This window comes from Vicia villosa, linkage group LG3 (genome assembly GCF_029867415.1).
Source record: "Vicia villosa cultivar HV-30 ecotype Madison, WI linkage group LG3, Vvil1.0, whole genome shotgun sequence".
NCBI lineage: Eukaryota > Viridiplantae > Streptophyta > Magnoliopsida > Fabales > Fabaceae > Vicia > Vicia villosa.
The window spans coordinates 51,481,955-51,496,564 of NC_081182.1; the positions used below are offsets into that span (position 1 = coordinate 51,481,955).

Sequence of the window (14,610 nt, forward strand, 5' to 3'; positions counted from 1 at the left end):
CAAACTTTCCATTTATGAAAATATGTCCAAGTTCACTCAACAAAGCCAATTTGAACGTGAGAAAAAGTGTGGAAAATAGATGGGAGATTGAATTGGAAAGTTTCATATTTTTCTTAAAAATCAAATATTTCTTTCATTTAAAACTTGATTCTTTCCATTCCTTTTCAACCCTAATTTTATCTACTATATAAACACAACATTGTAGCCTCATCACTCACGAACCCTGGCCTCCAAGTGACTACCAAAACCTCACGAAAAAAAAGAAAAAATGCAAATCGTGTTCTTCGTGGCAGCCTCTCTCAGGTCCAAATAACCATCACAATCTCTTCAACAGGTAACATAGGTTGCTAATGGATGATTAATACAGCCCCATGATGTGTAGAGTGTTGGTTTCATATTCATTTTACTTCCATGCATGTTACTTTCGTTTATCATGTTTTTATGAATATTAATCAATTATAATGTTTTATATGTTTGCTGTGATGTTTAAGAGGAAGTGGAACCCTTAAAACCAAGCATGGCCGCAAGAACACGAAAGTGCCATGGTTAGGGCATGACCACCATTCACGTTCGTTCTTCGTGATAGAGTCCATGCCATGCCAAAATAACCCCACCATTGCGTTTATCGGCCCTTGTTTATTAGTCCTGGGTTGCCCTTTTGATTTTATTAATTGAATTTCGCAGGCTGGAAAATTATTGATGATTGCTACGGAATATATATGCAGAAACCGTAGCAAATTCGAGTTTCTTTTGTTGCTAAATTATGTGCAGGTTTTAAAGGTGAAGAGGTTGAAGAAGACACGCGTGTCACTGAGTTTCTTTGGTCGGTCAAAAAGTCATCCACGAATCTGAAATCTGATTGGCCGCGCGTGGGATCCCATTGATTCACCTTTTTTTATTTATTACTTTGTATTCAGTTATTAAACAAGATAACCTCATGACAGGGTTGGTAATGAGGCAAGGGCCATTGACAATGCGTGCGTGGGTTCGATCCTCACGCTGACCAATTTTCTTCTTTTATTTTCTTAATGAATAGCAACTCCCAGATCAGATGTGCTTGAGCCCATGCGCAGCTTTTGATGTACCTTCAAATCCAACCCTTGGATTTCAACGGACGTGGATCTAACAGATTGAGATGAAGGCTCACCGTAGGCACACAAAAAAGAGACACAGGGGATCAGGCGCCCTGTTTCATCTTTGTTTGTTATTTTTTTTTGTTTTTTTCCTTTGCTGTTTGATTTTTAATTCACTAACCAAAATCAAAAAAAAGAATTTAATTAATATCTAGAATTTAAAACAAATTAGTAAATTAGGATTTGATAATTTTAAAACATAGATTTTTATTTTCTTTATAATTTATTTTAATAGATCTAGGTTAGTTAATTAATTAAATAACTTACTAATTAATTTTTAAATTTAGGAATTGATCAAGTAGTTTTTTTTAATTTAATTTAGTTTAGCACCAGTTTTTTTTACTTTCTCCTGATTTCTTCTCTCATCTCAAAATCCCGTGTATGGCGCATGATTGATTTATTTTATTTAAGATATTAGAATGTACATAGGTGAAAAAATGTAAATATCATAGTGAATATCTTTATGTTTCTGCACTTTTAAATTCCTGTATTTTATATATTGTGTTAGATGTATGTTTAAATTAGGGCATGTATGGTAAGAACGAATTAAACGTTAGATCACATTAAAACAAGATAAAATATAATCGAATACGACACACTTGCACGCACTCACCCTTAGGGTACACCCCTCTTGGTTGCCTTCGATTAAAAGGTCGTGTCCCTCGAAATGTAGAGGTATCCATTAGCAAAGTCCCTCGATTAAAAATCATTGCAAAGATCATAAGTCCCTCGATGACCCACGATGTTACCTCGATAATATGATCTAGTCCCTCGAATGGTTGCCTACGAAACAATGATTGTCCCTTCGAATATTGCTAAGGGTACCTTTACCTGTTGCCTTCAATGACCTCAATGACCCTTCGATGACCCGCACGTCCAATATAAACAAGGACTACCTGCTCCTATATAGTATGGATAGTCCTAGGAACTTTAAAAATTACAGAAAAAGACCAATCAATTAGGGTAGTGCTCTTAAACTGCCTAGCTCAATAAAAATATTTTTTCAATACTATTTCAAAGAAAACTAAGGCTACGCATTTACGCTAAAGTCCTTATGCTCCTTTCAAAACAAACAAACAAACATGAGCTAAGCAAGTTAAGAGCCCGTAGATAACTATGGATGAAAAGGGTGCTTGCACCTTCCCTTTTCATAACTTACCCCCCGAGCCCGTTTTCTTTCAAAAAAGGTCTTTTTCTGTACTTTTTACCTTTCCTAACATTGGACAAAATAAAAGTCGGTGGCGACTCGTGCTCACCGCAACATTGTTGCATTAAAAAATAAAAGTCAGTTCACCGAGATTACAGAACTGGCGACTCTGCTGGGGACATATTTTTAAGAGGGGTTTACCTTAGGGCTTTAGTTCATTATAAATGTTCTCAATTGTTTGTTTTGTGTGCTTTATTTTTAAGGGTATTGTTTGGGTTTACTTGTGTGAAAGATCCTACACCCGGATCTAGTGTACCTTAGGTATGTGGCAATAGACCAAGGAGACTGTACGGCTCGTCCCGATATGGTTGATATGGTGGCCACCGTTAGTGTGACACTTTGGTTGGTTCTGATGGCCCTTGAACATGATCGAGGAGACATTAGGCTACCATGTAGTGTCGTGAAGCACTAATTTGCCCTTAGAACCCTAGTTGAACTTGACTTTGGCCTATTAAGAAGTAGCGAGATGGCCGGCTTTGGACCTTGACTGAAGCTGGTTGATACTCGAAGCTACACTCATTGAGATCAATCTTTCAAGATGTTTTCGGTCAGCCACCCGAGTGCTGACTGAGATAATGCTTTCGAGAACGATCGTCGAGATGAGCACCATAGAACCCGATCTTTATCTAGGACAGGTTGAACCAACTAAAATTCAGTGGGGAGGGTACTCACCCATGGACTACATGCTCGCCTTCAAATCTAAGGCTCTTGTGTGACTTGTTTGTGTTTGTTATCTATCTGACATCATAACATCATGACATCATAACATAGCATCTTTACTAACTGTTTCAAGGACCAAGGAATTTATCTTTGTTCTATTTTGTAGGTTATGGCTCCCATTACTAGAAAGTTCATCAAGATCAACTTTGTGAGCATACCTCCCGAGCTTAAAGAATTAGTCTCAGAAATCCCCAAAAATTCCCGATTCGCTGAAAGACATGGTTGCCTACTCAGATTGGTCTCCTCAGATTTTGAAGAAGATATGATGAGGGTCTTATTCCAGTTCTTCGATCCTGTGCATCATTGCTTCACTTTTCCCGACTATCAGTTGGTGCCTACCCTGGAAGAATTTTCTGAGTTGCTTTGCTTACCCATCCGAGATCAGTTGCCCTTCACAGGTTTGGAGGACGTTCCAAAACCTGAAGTCATGGCAAGCGCGCTACATATAGAAAAATCAGAAGTTGACTCTAATTGGGAAACAAAGAGTGGAGTCGAAGGCTTTCTCGCCAAGTTCCTATTGAAGAAGGCTCGATCATTCCTAAAGGCCATGAGTTATCAAGCTTTTGAAGATGTGTTAGCTTTATTAATCTACGGGTTAGTACTATTCCCTAATCCTGACCAGTTCGTTGATGTGCATGCTATCACAATATTTCTAGCTCGCAACCCGGTACCTACCTTAGTCGGAGACATTTTACATTCGCTTTACACTCGTACCAACAAGAAACGAGGAACTCTCATGTGCTGCATACCTTTACTTTCCAGGTGGTTTATTTCGCACCTTCCCCGATCGGTATTGAGGAATGAACAAAGGATGCAATGGTCACAAAGGATGATGTCACTCTCTCATTCGGATATTCATTGGTGCACTCGATCTGACAAGGATTTCACTATTATTGATCGCTGTGGGGAATTCCCTAACGTGCCACTCCTTGGCATTAGGGGAGGTATCACTTACAATCCTTCATTAGCTTTGCGTCAGTTTGGTTATGCTCGAAGAAATGGTCCTCATGACATGATCATCAAGGGTTATGCGTTTGATTATGAAGACGATCCTCAGAATTACCGACGAAGTTTCATACGTGCGTGGGACAAAGTATATAAGTATGATAGCAAGGAGTTGGGCCAGAAAAACTCTATTCCTCTTGAGCCTTACCTCAAATGGGTGCGCACTCGTGCTCAAAAGTTTATTATGCCATACCCTGCTGTCAGACCTGTGATTATTGAGCCTGAATTTGAGGGAGATGTCCCTCAGGTTATTCTTCATCCAGACATGCCTACCGATCTTGAGGAGCTGAAAGGGACACCTTTGAAACTCAATTTCGCGCCAAAGAGAAGAAAGTATTAGAGCTCACAAAGCAACTTCAGGACGAGCAAAGCATCAACACGTTCCTTGGTGCAAAGCGAAAGCGTCCATGGGAGACTTGAAGACTTTCTTTTTATGCTTTTGTTTTTGCTATTTCAGTTTCCTTATTTGTAAAGCCTAAAATGGCAAACAGTTTTATGTTTTTTTAATGAAAGTTTCTTTTTTGTTGGTTTAAACAAGTTTAAATTTCAAGGTCCTTGAAAACATTGCATAAACATACATATCATTCATATCACTGCATCATAACAGGTTTCTACGACAGGTTACTCATATTCTCGCTGTTTATTTCAGCTAAGAAAATGAATCCACTCGAGCAATCAGTTAAGGATCTGCAAGCAAAAAATGCTGAATTCCAAGCCATGATCCTGAATTTGGCAAAGGGGCAGGAGGAGCTGAAGGCACTCCTTACTAAGAAGGAGAAGAAGGCCAAGAAGCCTGTAAGTGTTCTTAATCTGGGAAGAAGATTCCGAGGCCCTCTCAGAAAGGTCAAAGAAATCGAAGAGGAGGTTGAACAAGAGGAAGGTGCTAGTGGCAAAACTGATCAAACGAGCAACAATGGTTCTGGAAAGCAAGACGAGGAAGAAGAGGAGTACTATGATGACGAAGAATATCCGGAGGATAAGTACAGACAGTTGGAGGAACGAATGAAGGCTGTGGAAATCCAGAAGATACCAGGGTTAGACTTTGAGGAACTAGGACTCATCTCAGGAGTCGTGATCCCTCCAAAGTTCAAGACACCGACCTTTGCAAAGTATGATGGGGTCTCTTGTCCCAAACTGCACCTAAAATCATATGTGAGGAAGATCCAACCTCACACCACTGACAAGATGCTGTGGATCCACTTGTTCCAAGAGAGTTTGTCAGGAACTCAACTCGAATGGTACTATCAACTAGAGGGTACCAATATTCGTACTTGGGAGGACTTGGCTGTTGCTTTCTATACGCAATACCAATATAATTCTGATCTCGCACCGACTCGTAAACAACTGCAGAGCATGTCCATGGGTCCGAAAGAAAGTTTCAAGGAGTATGCTCAAAAATGGAGAGACTTGGCTGGTAGAGTCCAACCTTCTCTAACGGACAGGGAGCTGGTAGATATGTTCATGGGTACTTTGACTGGTCCATTTTATAGTTATTTGCTGGGAAGCTCATCAGCTGGTTTTACTGACTTGATATTGACTGGGGAGCGGGTTGAAAGTGGCATCCGAAGTGGGAAAATTCAGGTGGCTACCTCTTCTGGTGTTACGAAGAAGCCTTATAGTGGAAAGACTGAAGCTAATGCTGTGCACAGCCAGAGGGGTCGCAACAGAAATGATAGTAGCCAATCTGTTGGAGCTGTCTTAATCTCTACACCAACACCTCGACAAAATCAACAACAAGGATATCAACATAGGCAAGATGCGCCCAGAAGAAAGTTTACAAAAATAAACATGCCACTATCCCAAGCATTACAATATCTATTAAAGGCGAGCTTGATCACTGTGAGGGACCCTCCGAAGACCACTAATACTACTTCTCCTGGTTATAACCCCAATGCGAAGTGTGCATACCATTCTTATAGCCCAGGACATGACGCGAACAGTTGCTGGGCTCTGAAAAATAAGATTCAAGATATGATAGATGCTGGGGAAATTGAGTTTGACCCTCCAGAAACTCCCAATGTTATTACTGCTCCTATGCCGAAGCATGACAAAGCTGTCAATGCTGTTGACCAAGAATCTTATGTTACTAATGTGATGAATTTGACTACTCCACTCCCTCTTATCAAGAAGAAGCTGTTGCAAGCCGATTTATTTCCGGGTTGCATTGAAGACTGTTATTACTGCTCGTCGCAGTCAAATGGTTGTACAATGTTGAAGACTGGTATTCAATGCCTGATGGATAGTCGAACGATCATGTTTGAAAAAGTGCCTTCTGTAGAAAACTTATGTGAAGATCTAGCTCAGAACTTGAAATTTGAAGACGTGTCCGTAATTTCCAGGACTCCTGTGAGAATTCCTACCAAGGGCCCCATAAAGATCACTACTGAGCCCAAGGTAGCTCCCTTGATCATTACCAAGCCTGGTCCGATCCCGTACTCCTCTGACAAGGCTGTCCCCTGGAGCTATGGTAATGATGTGTACATCCATGGTGTGAAACAAGAAGCTTTGAATGACGAGCCTGTCAAAGTTCCCAGTCTCGACGTCGACAATATTGTAGGGACCAGCAAGGTTACAAGAAGTGGAAGAATTTTCTCTCCGGGAATCTCTCCTGGTGCCAATACCTCAACCCAGGTCTCTGTTTCCGATTCAACTGCTGATGTGCGAGGGAAAGGACCAATGCCGGACCCAGTGCAGACACCAGTGGAAGCTACTGCTGAAGAAGTCTCCCAGAAGGAAATGGATGAAATTCTGAAGATCATCCGGAAGAGCGATTATGATGTGATCGAACAGTTGGGGCACACTTCCTCCAAGATATCCATGCTATCATTGTTAACTTGTTCTGAGGCCCATGCTAAGGCTCTGATGAAGTTTCTAAAAGCGGCGCACGTACCACAAGAGATTTCTGTTAATCAATTTGAGAACTGTGTTGCAAGTTTGACAACGAACAACTACCTGGGGTTTTCTGATGCTGATCTGACTCCTGCTGGAAAGAGTCATAACAAAGCCTTGCACATCTCCATTGAGTGTAAGGGTACTACTTTGTCCCATGTGCTGGTGGATAATGGCTCCTCGCTGAATGTATTGCCTAAAATGGTGCTGGATAGACTTGATTCTGAGGGGATGGTACTAAAACCCAGTAATGTGGTGGTGAAGGCTTTCGATGGTACGAAGAGTACAGTCTATGGAGAGGTTGAGCTCCCAATCAGAGTGGGTTCTCAAGCTTTCAACTCCTTGTTCTATGTGATGGATATCCACCCCGCCTATTCTTGCTTGCTCGGGCGTCCGTGGATACATGGGGCAGGTGCTGTGACATCTACTTTGCATCAGAAGCTGAAGTACCTTGCAAATGGCAAGATCGTCACTGTGCATGGAGAAGAGGAGTATGTGGTTAGCCATGTGAATGAGTACAAGTATATCGAAGTGAATGGCGAATTCATCGAGACTCCTTGCCAGACTTTTGAATTGGTTCCTCAGGTTGTCTCTTCTGCCAAGCACACTCCTACTGTTCCTAAAGTTACCCGGATCCCTCCAACCATGGCTTCTCTGAAAGATGCTAAGGCTGTAGTTGAAGAAGGTGGTTGTACTGTTTGGGGCCAACTCATTGATGTCCCGTATAAATCTGACAAGCTTGGTTTAGGTTGTACTGCTGGAACTCAGAAGAATAATCATCACACCCGTCTTGGAGGATTAATGTCTCATTTCGTCAGCAAAGGAGTCAATGCCTTGGAAGATGGGGAGAGCAACTGCAATCTAGACAAGTGGATCTTCCCGACACCTGATCATGGGCTAAACAACTGGAAGACCGAAGATGTTATCTCTATCTCCTTCAACCAGGAGTAATTGCAATTTTTCCTGTTTTTTTATTGTTTTCTGTTCCAAGTTTTGGTTATGTAATTCAAACAATAAACTTCAAAGCCATATGCCTTGCCCGGGGCATAGTTGGTCCATTTGTGAGGGCTTGTCATGTCATAATCATATTTTCATTCAAATAAATCATTGGACGTTTCATATTCAAATATTGCGCTCTATGTTTTTGTTTTTTGTCATATTATTAAAAAGCTATGTGTTCTTACACACACCCACATAATACACTGCAGATTCACATCCACTTTGGATCCCATTGATAACGACTCTGCTACTGCCAATTATGACTTTGATAATCCGATCTACCAAGCTGAGGATGAGGGCGAGGAAGATTGTGAAGTGCCTAGAGAAATTGCCAGACTGTTAGAGCAAGAAGAAAGAACTATACAGCCGCACGAAGAGCCGATTGAAGTTGTGAATCTTGGTACTAACGAAGAAAAGAAAGAAGTCAAGGTAGGCGCTGGGTTAGAAGACAGTGTCAAGCAGAGACTAATCCATATGCTACGAGAATATGTTGAGATTTTCGCTTGGTCCTACGAAGATATGCCCGGTCTTGATACTGATATTGTGGTGCACCGCTTACCAATCAAGGAAGACAACCCTCCGGTGAAGCAGAAACTACGAAGAAGTAGACCTGATATGGCCAAAAAGATCAAAGACGAAGTTGAGAAACAGTTCAATGCTGGGTTTCTAAAGGTAGTGAGTTATCCACCCTGGATTGCCAATATTGTACCAGTGCCTAAGAAGGATGGGAAAGTCAGAATGTGTGTTGACTATAGAGATCTGAATCGAGCAAGTCCAAAAGATGATTTTCCGCTGCCTCACATTGATACACTGGTGGACAGTACTGCACAATGCAAAGTGTTTTCTTTCATGGACGGCTTCTCTGGTTACAATCAGATCAAGATGGCACCAGAAGACATGGAGAAGACAACATTCACAACACCTTGGGGGACTTTTTGTTACAAGGTAATGCCTTTCGGTTTGAAGAATGCAGGGGCAACATATCAGCGTGCAATGGTAGCCTTGTTCCATGATATGATTCATTAAGAAATAGAAGTGTATGTGGATGATATGATCGCAAAATCTGACACTGAAGAGGAACACCTCATCCATTTACAAAAGCTTTTTGACAGGTTAAAGAAGTACAAATTGAGATTGAATCCGAACAAGTGCACTTTTGGGGCAAGATCCGATAAGCTCCTAGGGTTCATCGTCAGCAGTAAAGGTATTGAAGTCGACCCGGCCAAAGTTAAAGCTATTCAAGAGATGCCTGCACCACGTACTGAGAAGGAAGTCCGGGGTTTCCTGGGACGTTTGAATTATATTGCAAGGTTTATTTCCCACCTGACAACTACTTGTGTACCAATCTTCAAACTGTTGAGGAAAGATCAAGTGGTAAGATGGAATGACGAGTGTCAGTTAGCTTTTGACAAAATCAAGGAGTACCTTCAAGAACCTCCAGTTCTGATGCCACCAGTTGATGGAAGACCTTTGATAATGTACCTGACAGTGTTAGAGAACTCAATGGGGTGTGTACTGGGGCAACATGAAGAGTCTGGTCGAAAAGAGCATGCAATATACTACCTTAGCAAAAAGTTTACCGACTGTGAAACAAGATACTCACTGCTCGAGAAAACTTGCTGTGCTTTGGCATGGGCTGCTCGCCGACTAAGACAGTATATGTTGAACCATACTACTTTATTGATCTCTAAAATGGATCCTATCAAGTATGTCTTCGAGAAGCCTGCTCTCTCCGGACGAATAGCAAGATGGCAAATGATATTGATAGAGTACGACATCCAGTATACCACACAGAAGGCAATTAAAGGAAGTGTACTAGCTGATCATTTGGCTCATCAAGCGGTAGATGACTATCAGTCCATGAACTTTGAATTTCCAGATGAAGATATCATGCTTGTTACTGACTATGAAGAGCCTGGTCCGGATGTAGGACCTGAACCAGGATCCCGATGGACTATGGTTTTTGACGGAGCTTCAAATGCACTTGGCAATGGTATCGGTGCTGTAATTATTTCTCCTGAAGGCGGACATACACCATTCACTGCTAGACTATGCTTCGACTGCACCAACAATATGGCCGAATATGAAGCATGCATCATGGGTCTCAAAGCCGCAATCGACTTGAGAATCAAATTTCTAGAAGTGTATGGAGACTCAGCCTTGGTAATCAGTCAGGTCAAAGGAGAATGGGACACGAAGCATCCTAATCTCATCCCTTACAAGGAACATGTGTTAACTTTGATCCCTTATTTTGAAGAGATTACTTTTGAGCATATTCCACGGGAAGAGAATCAATTGGCAGACGCGCTGGCTACCATGTCATCTATGTTCAAAGTCAGGTGGGACAATGAGGCACCCCTGATCATTATTGAAAGATTGGATGAACCGGCACATTGTTGCGAGATTGTTACAGAAGAAGCAGATGAGAAACCTTGGTTCTATGAAGTAAAAAGATATCTTGAAGCTCAGGAATATCCTGAAGGGGCGTCCATCAATGATAGGAAATTTTTAAGAAGGTTCTCTGCCAAGTTCTTCCTGAGTAATGGAATCTTGTACAAGCGTAATCATGACTCGACCTTGCTTCGTTGTGTGAGCAAGAAGGAAGCAGAAGAAATAATGGAAGACATGCACGACGGAATTTTTGGAACTCATTCCAGCGGGCATACTATGGCTAAAAAGATTTTGAGAGCAGGCTATTACTGGTCCACCATGGAGACGGATTGCCACCATCATTCCAGGACTTGCCATAAGTGTCAGATCTATGCTGATAAAGTGCACGTACCTCCAGTTCCACTAAATGTCTTGACTGCTCCTTGGCCTTTTGCAATGTGGGGCATTGATATGATCGGAGAAATCAAGCCTACCGCTTCCAATGGGCATCGCTTTATCCTCGTGGCTATTGATTATTTTACAAAGTGGGTGGAAGTGGTCTCATTTGCTTCAGTAACCAAGAATGTTGTGGCTCGATTCATCAAGCATAATCTCATATGTCGGTATGGTATCCCTGAAAGGATTATTACAGATAATGGTACTAATCTGAACAATAAGATGATCACTGAGCTCTGCATGCAGTTCAAGATCAAACACCACAATTCTTCTCCATACAGACCAAAGATGAGTGGCGCAGTGGAAGCCGCCAACAAAAATATAAAGAAGATTGTACAGAAGATGACGGTGACATACAAAGATTGGCATGAGATGTTACCATTTGCTCTTCATGGTTATCGCACTTCTGCACGTACCTCAACTGGGAAAACTCCTTTCTCATTGGTTTATGGTATGGAGGCAGTCTTGCCTATCGAAGTTCAGATTCCTTCCCTGAGAATTATGAAAGATGCAGACTTGGGCGAAGACGAGTGGATCCAGACTCGACTAGATCAGATAAACTTGATTGATGAGAAGAGGCTCGCGGCTGTATGTCATGGACAATTATATCAGAAACGTATGATCAAAGCATTTAACAAAAAGGTCAGGCACCAGGCATACCAGACTGGTGACTTGGTAATAAAGCGTATCATCCTTCCACAAGGTGATCCCAGGGGCAAGTGGACTCCTACGTATGAAGGACCATTTGTGATTAAGAAAATATTCTTCGGCGGAGCCATGATGCTCACCACAATGGATAGCGAGGACTTCCCGCACCCCGTAAATGCAGACATAGTCAAAAAATACTACGCATAAAATAGACCCGCTAGGTTGACATACCTAGGCAAAAATAAGGGCATCCTGACGAACCAAAAGGGTTCGGGCAAAAATTAGGGATATAAATATAAAAAATATACACCCGGCAAGTCGAAAACCTGAAAAGGCGGCTTGGGCAAAAAAGGGTATCCCGGTAGGCTGAAAACCTGAAAAGGCGGTCTAGGCAAAAGTTAGGGATTAAAGCGTACGACTATGTCCCATTGGATCATCACTCATCAATCTCCAATTAACTCTGTTACCAAGATCGAGTTCAAAAGGCACTAATCAATGCAATCGTCTTTTCCAAACAAGCAAGGGATGAGATATTCGAAGGCATAATGGCAATAGCTGAGTCGAAACCCAATGAGATCACTTCCACATAGTTGTTTTTCTTTATTTTCTTTGTACTTCCTTTCAAAAAATTGCACAACGATTTCCTCTTACTAGGAATTCCGTCTCCTTGTACTAATTCGCCTGTTATGGCCCTTTTCCAAATCAATACAAAATTACTTCAAGTTTACTTTTTTACTTTCTCTGTTTTGAGTGTGCGAGCGTCCAATGATAATTATGAATGAACATATGCATTTTGAATATGACTAGTGCTTGCCAAAGTATTCCTACATTCACAGGAAACAAGAAAAACAATAGAATAACATCTAAATCATCCAGGTGTCCTCCCATAGTCAATAGTATGGAAGTATCCCCACAGAGTAATCACTAAGAAGGTACCTTCAAATACTCTCGTCCCGACAAGGACGTGGCTCCCCAACAGAGTTTGCATCTTCAACACTACCGGTTCTCCAACACTTTGCTCTTCTCCAACATGGTTTATTAATATCTCTAATCCCCAATCGGGGAACATCAAGTTACTGATCATCCCCAAGCAGAAATGATAAACCCCCAGCTGAGCATCTTCAAAACAAGATCAGACATCAAAATTACAAGGACATAGAGATTTATTTTCTCAAATCAAGACAACATAAATCATATTCACATATCATATGTCATAAACATATTCATTCACTGCATGCATTACCTCATAATGAACTCATACATAACATGCAAAGTTTCTCATTTATTTTGAGGGACTCATTATATAACCCTTGCATCATGACATTGCATAAAGATTAACCTTACCCTTTTTCAGAATACAGGTACAGACAAATGAACAAAATCTCCAACTTTCCAAGATCTAATTCAGTTACTACGAACGGTACTGACACGGTCCACGCTCAAAGATCTAATTCATTTACCACGAACGATAATGACACGATCATTTTCAAAGATCTAATTCAGTTACTACAAACGGTACTGACACGGTCAACTCCCAGAGATCTAATTCTATCATCACGAACGGTGTAGACACGATCACTGACCTTCCCAGTCTAATTCAGTTACTACGAACGGTACTGACACGACAAGAGAATCTAATTCTATCATCACGAACGATGTAGACACGATTATCTCTCTAAGATCTAATCCGATTACTACGAACGGTGCTGACACGATCGACCTTTAAAGAGATCTAATTCCATCATCACGAACAATGTGGATACGATCAACTATTTCCTAAGTCTAATTCAGTTACTACGAACGGTACTGACACGATCAAATTCTCAAAGATCTAATTCATTTACTACGAACAATAATGACACGATCAACACTCAAACAACTACTGTGCATAACTTACTGGATGGCGTCTTTAAGCCCATCCCCATAACTTACTGGATGGCGTCTTTAAGCTCATCCCCATCATACACCTGGATGGCATCTTCAAGCCCATCTCCGACAAAAGTCCCTACTTCAGCTAGGGCAAATTCCTGGGTATTCTAGTGTTCAATCCTCTTCTACCTTCAGATTCCGACTGGCATACAAACTACTCTACATCTTCAGGTTTAAGAAAATTGAACAGGGGCAGCTGTTATACCCCAAAATTTGCCCATACTATTTCTCCTATTCATAAGTCAAATCAAGGTACAATGTTCAAAGACACCCTCTCCTAATCAACTATCCTCCAACTAGGGTTTGATTCTTTCTTAGAGATAATCAAAGGCTGAGACCCCAAATGGGCACCATGGCCTCTCATGTACCTCAAAGGACCCTCATGACAAATTTCAAGCCTTGATCCACAGGATTGTTCATCTAAACGCTCAAACGATCAACAGTCGACTATCTTTGAACTAGAAGTCAATTATGGTCAAAATACAGTCAAAACTCCCGATTTTTGGGCAACATCAACAATTCTATGTTATATTCATCATTTGATCAAAATTTGATCATGATTCATCAAGAAAAAGGTCCAAAACCATCAAAGGAAGAAGTTACTAAATTAGGGTTTTAAAGGGAAAGTCAACCAAACTTTGACCGATCATAACTCTCGCATAGTTCATCAAAAATTGCCCAACCAAAGCCTATTCTCAAGGAAATTCAATTCTCTACAACTTTTATGTTAGGCCCAAGGTTAAGAAATGCACCAGTTGAAAGATACAGGCTAATACATTATAGGTCCCTTTGAAAGTCAACAAAAAGACGTTTTTTCTCAAAGGATGGTAAATGAGCATGGTAAGTTCAATAAAGGTGAAACCAAAAGCATCTTTTAGAAGACTCTTTGAGCTTTCCAAAATGTACAAAAACACCTTCATGTGATAAAAAAATGAGGGAGATATGATTGGTACAAGGTGGGCGATTTTTAAGAAAGGCGCAAAAACCTAAGTGATGAAATTTATATTTTTGGGTAATGGGCCATAATTCTTGAATCATCCACGAAATTTTAAACTCATAAAGGGCCCAAGATCTAAGTTTTATTTATTTTATGATATTATTTCATTTATTTTTGGTTTTATTCACATTAAATCAAAATAAATCAAATAAAATCAAAATAAAATAAAATAAAATCATACCAAACTTTCCATTTATGAAAATATGTCCAAGTTCACTCAACAAAGCCAATTTGAACGTGAGAAAAAGTGTGGAAAA

The 14,610-nt window shown here is 40.8% G+C and overlaps 2 protein-coding genes across 2 annotated transcripts; both read left to right on the plus strand.

Moving 5' to 3' along the window:
• The first annotated feature begins 3,169 nt into the window (after positions 1–3,169).
• On the plus strand, positions 3,170–4,405 carry LOC131658034 (uncharacterized). The gene has a single exon (XM_058927369.1). The coding sequence runs from the start codon at positions 3,170–3,172 to the stop codon at positions 4,403–4,405; it is 1,236 nt and encodes a 411-aa protein (XP_058783352.1).
• Positions 4,406–4,722: 317 nt separating this feature from the next.
• Positions 4,723–7,905, plus strand: LOC131658035 (uncharacterized). The gene is made up of 2 exons (XM_058927370.1): positions 4,723–5,450; positions 5,556–7,905. Exons 1-2 carry the CDS (start codon positions 4,723–4,725, stop codon positions 7,903–7,905), a joined length of 3,078 nt encoding a protein of 1,025 aa, XP_058783353.1.
• Positions 7,906–14,610: the final 6,705 nt, after the last annotated feature.

Bases quoted from the DNA above. Each gene is read 5' to 3' on its own strand.
- LOC131658034 (XM_058927369.1), top strand. From the start codon at position 3,170: ATGGCTCCCATTACTAGAAAGTTCATCAAGATCAACTTTGTGAGCATA.
- LOC131658035 (XM_058927370.1), top strand. From the start codon at position 4,723: ATGAATCCACTCGAGCAATCAGTTAAGGATCTGCAAGCAAAAAATGCT. The intron at 5,451-5,555 runs GTATGCTCAAAA...TCCATTTTATAG, and splicing joins CCGAAAGAAAGTTTCAAGGA to TTATTTGCTGGGAAGCTCAT.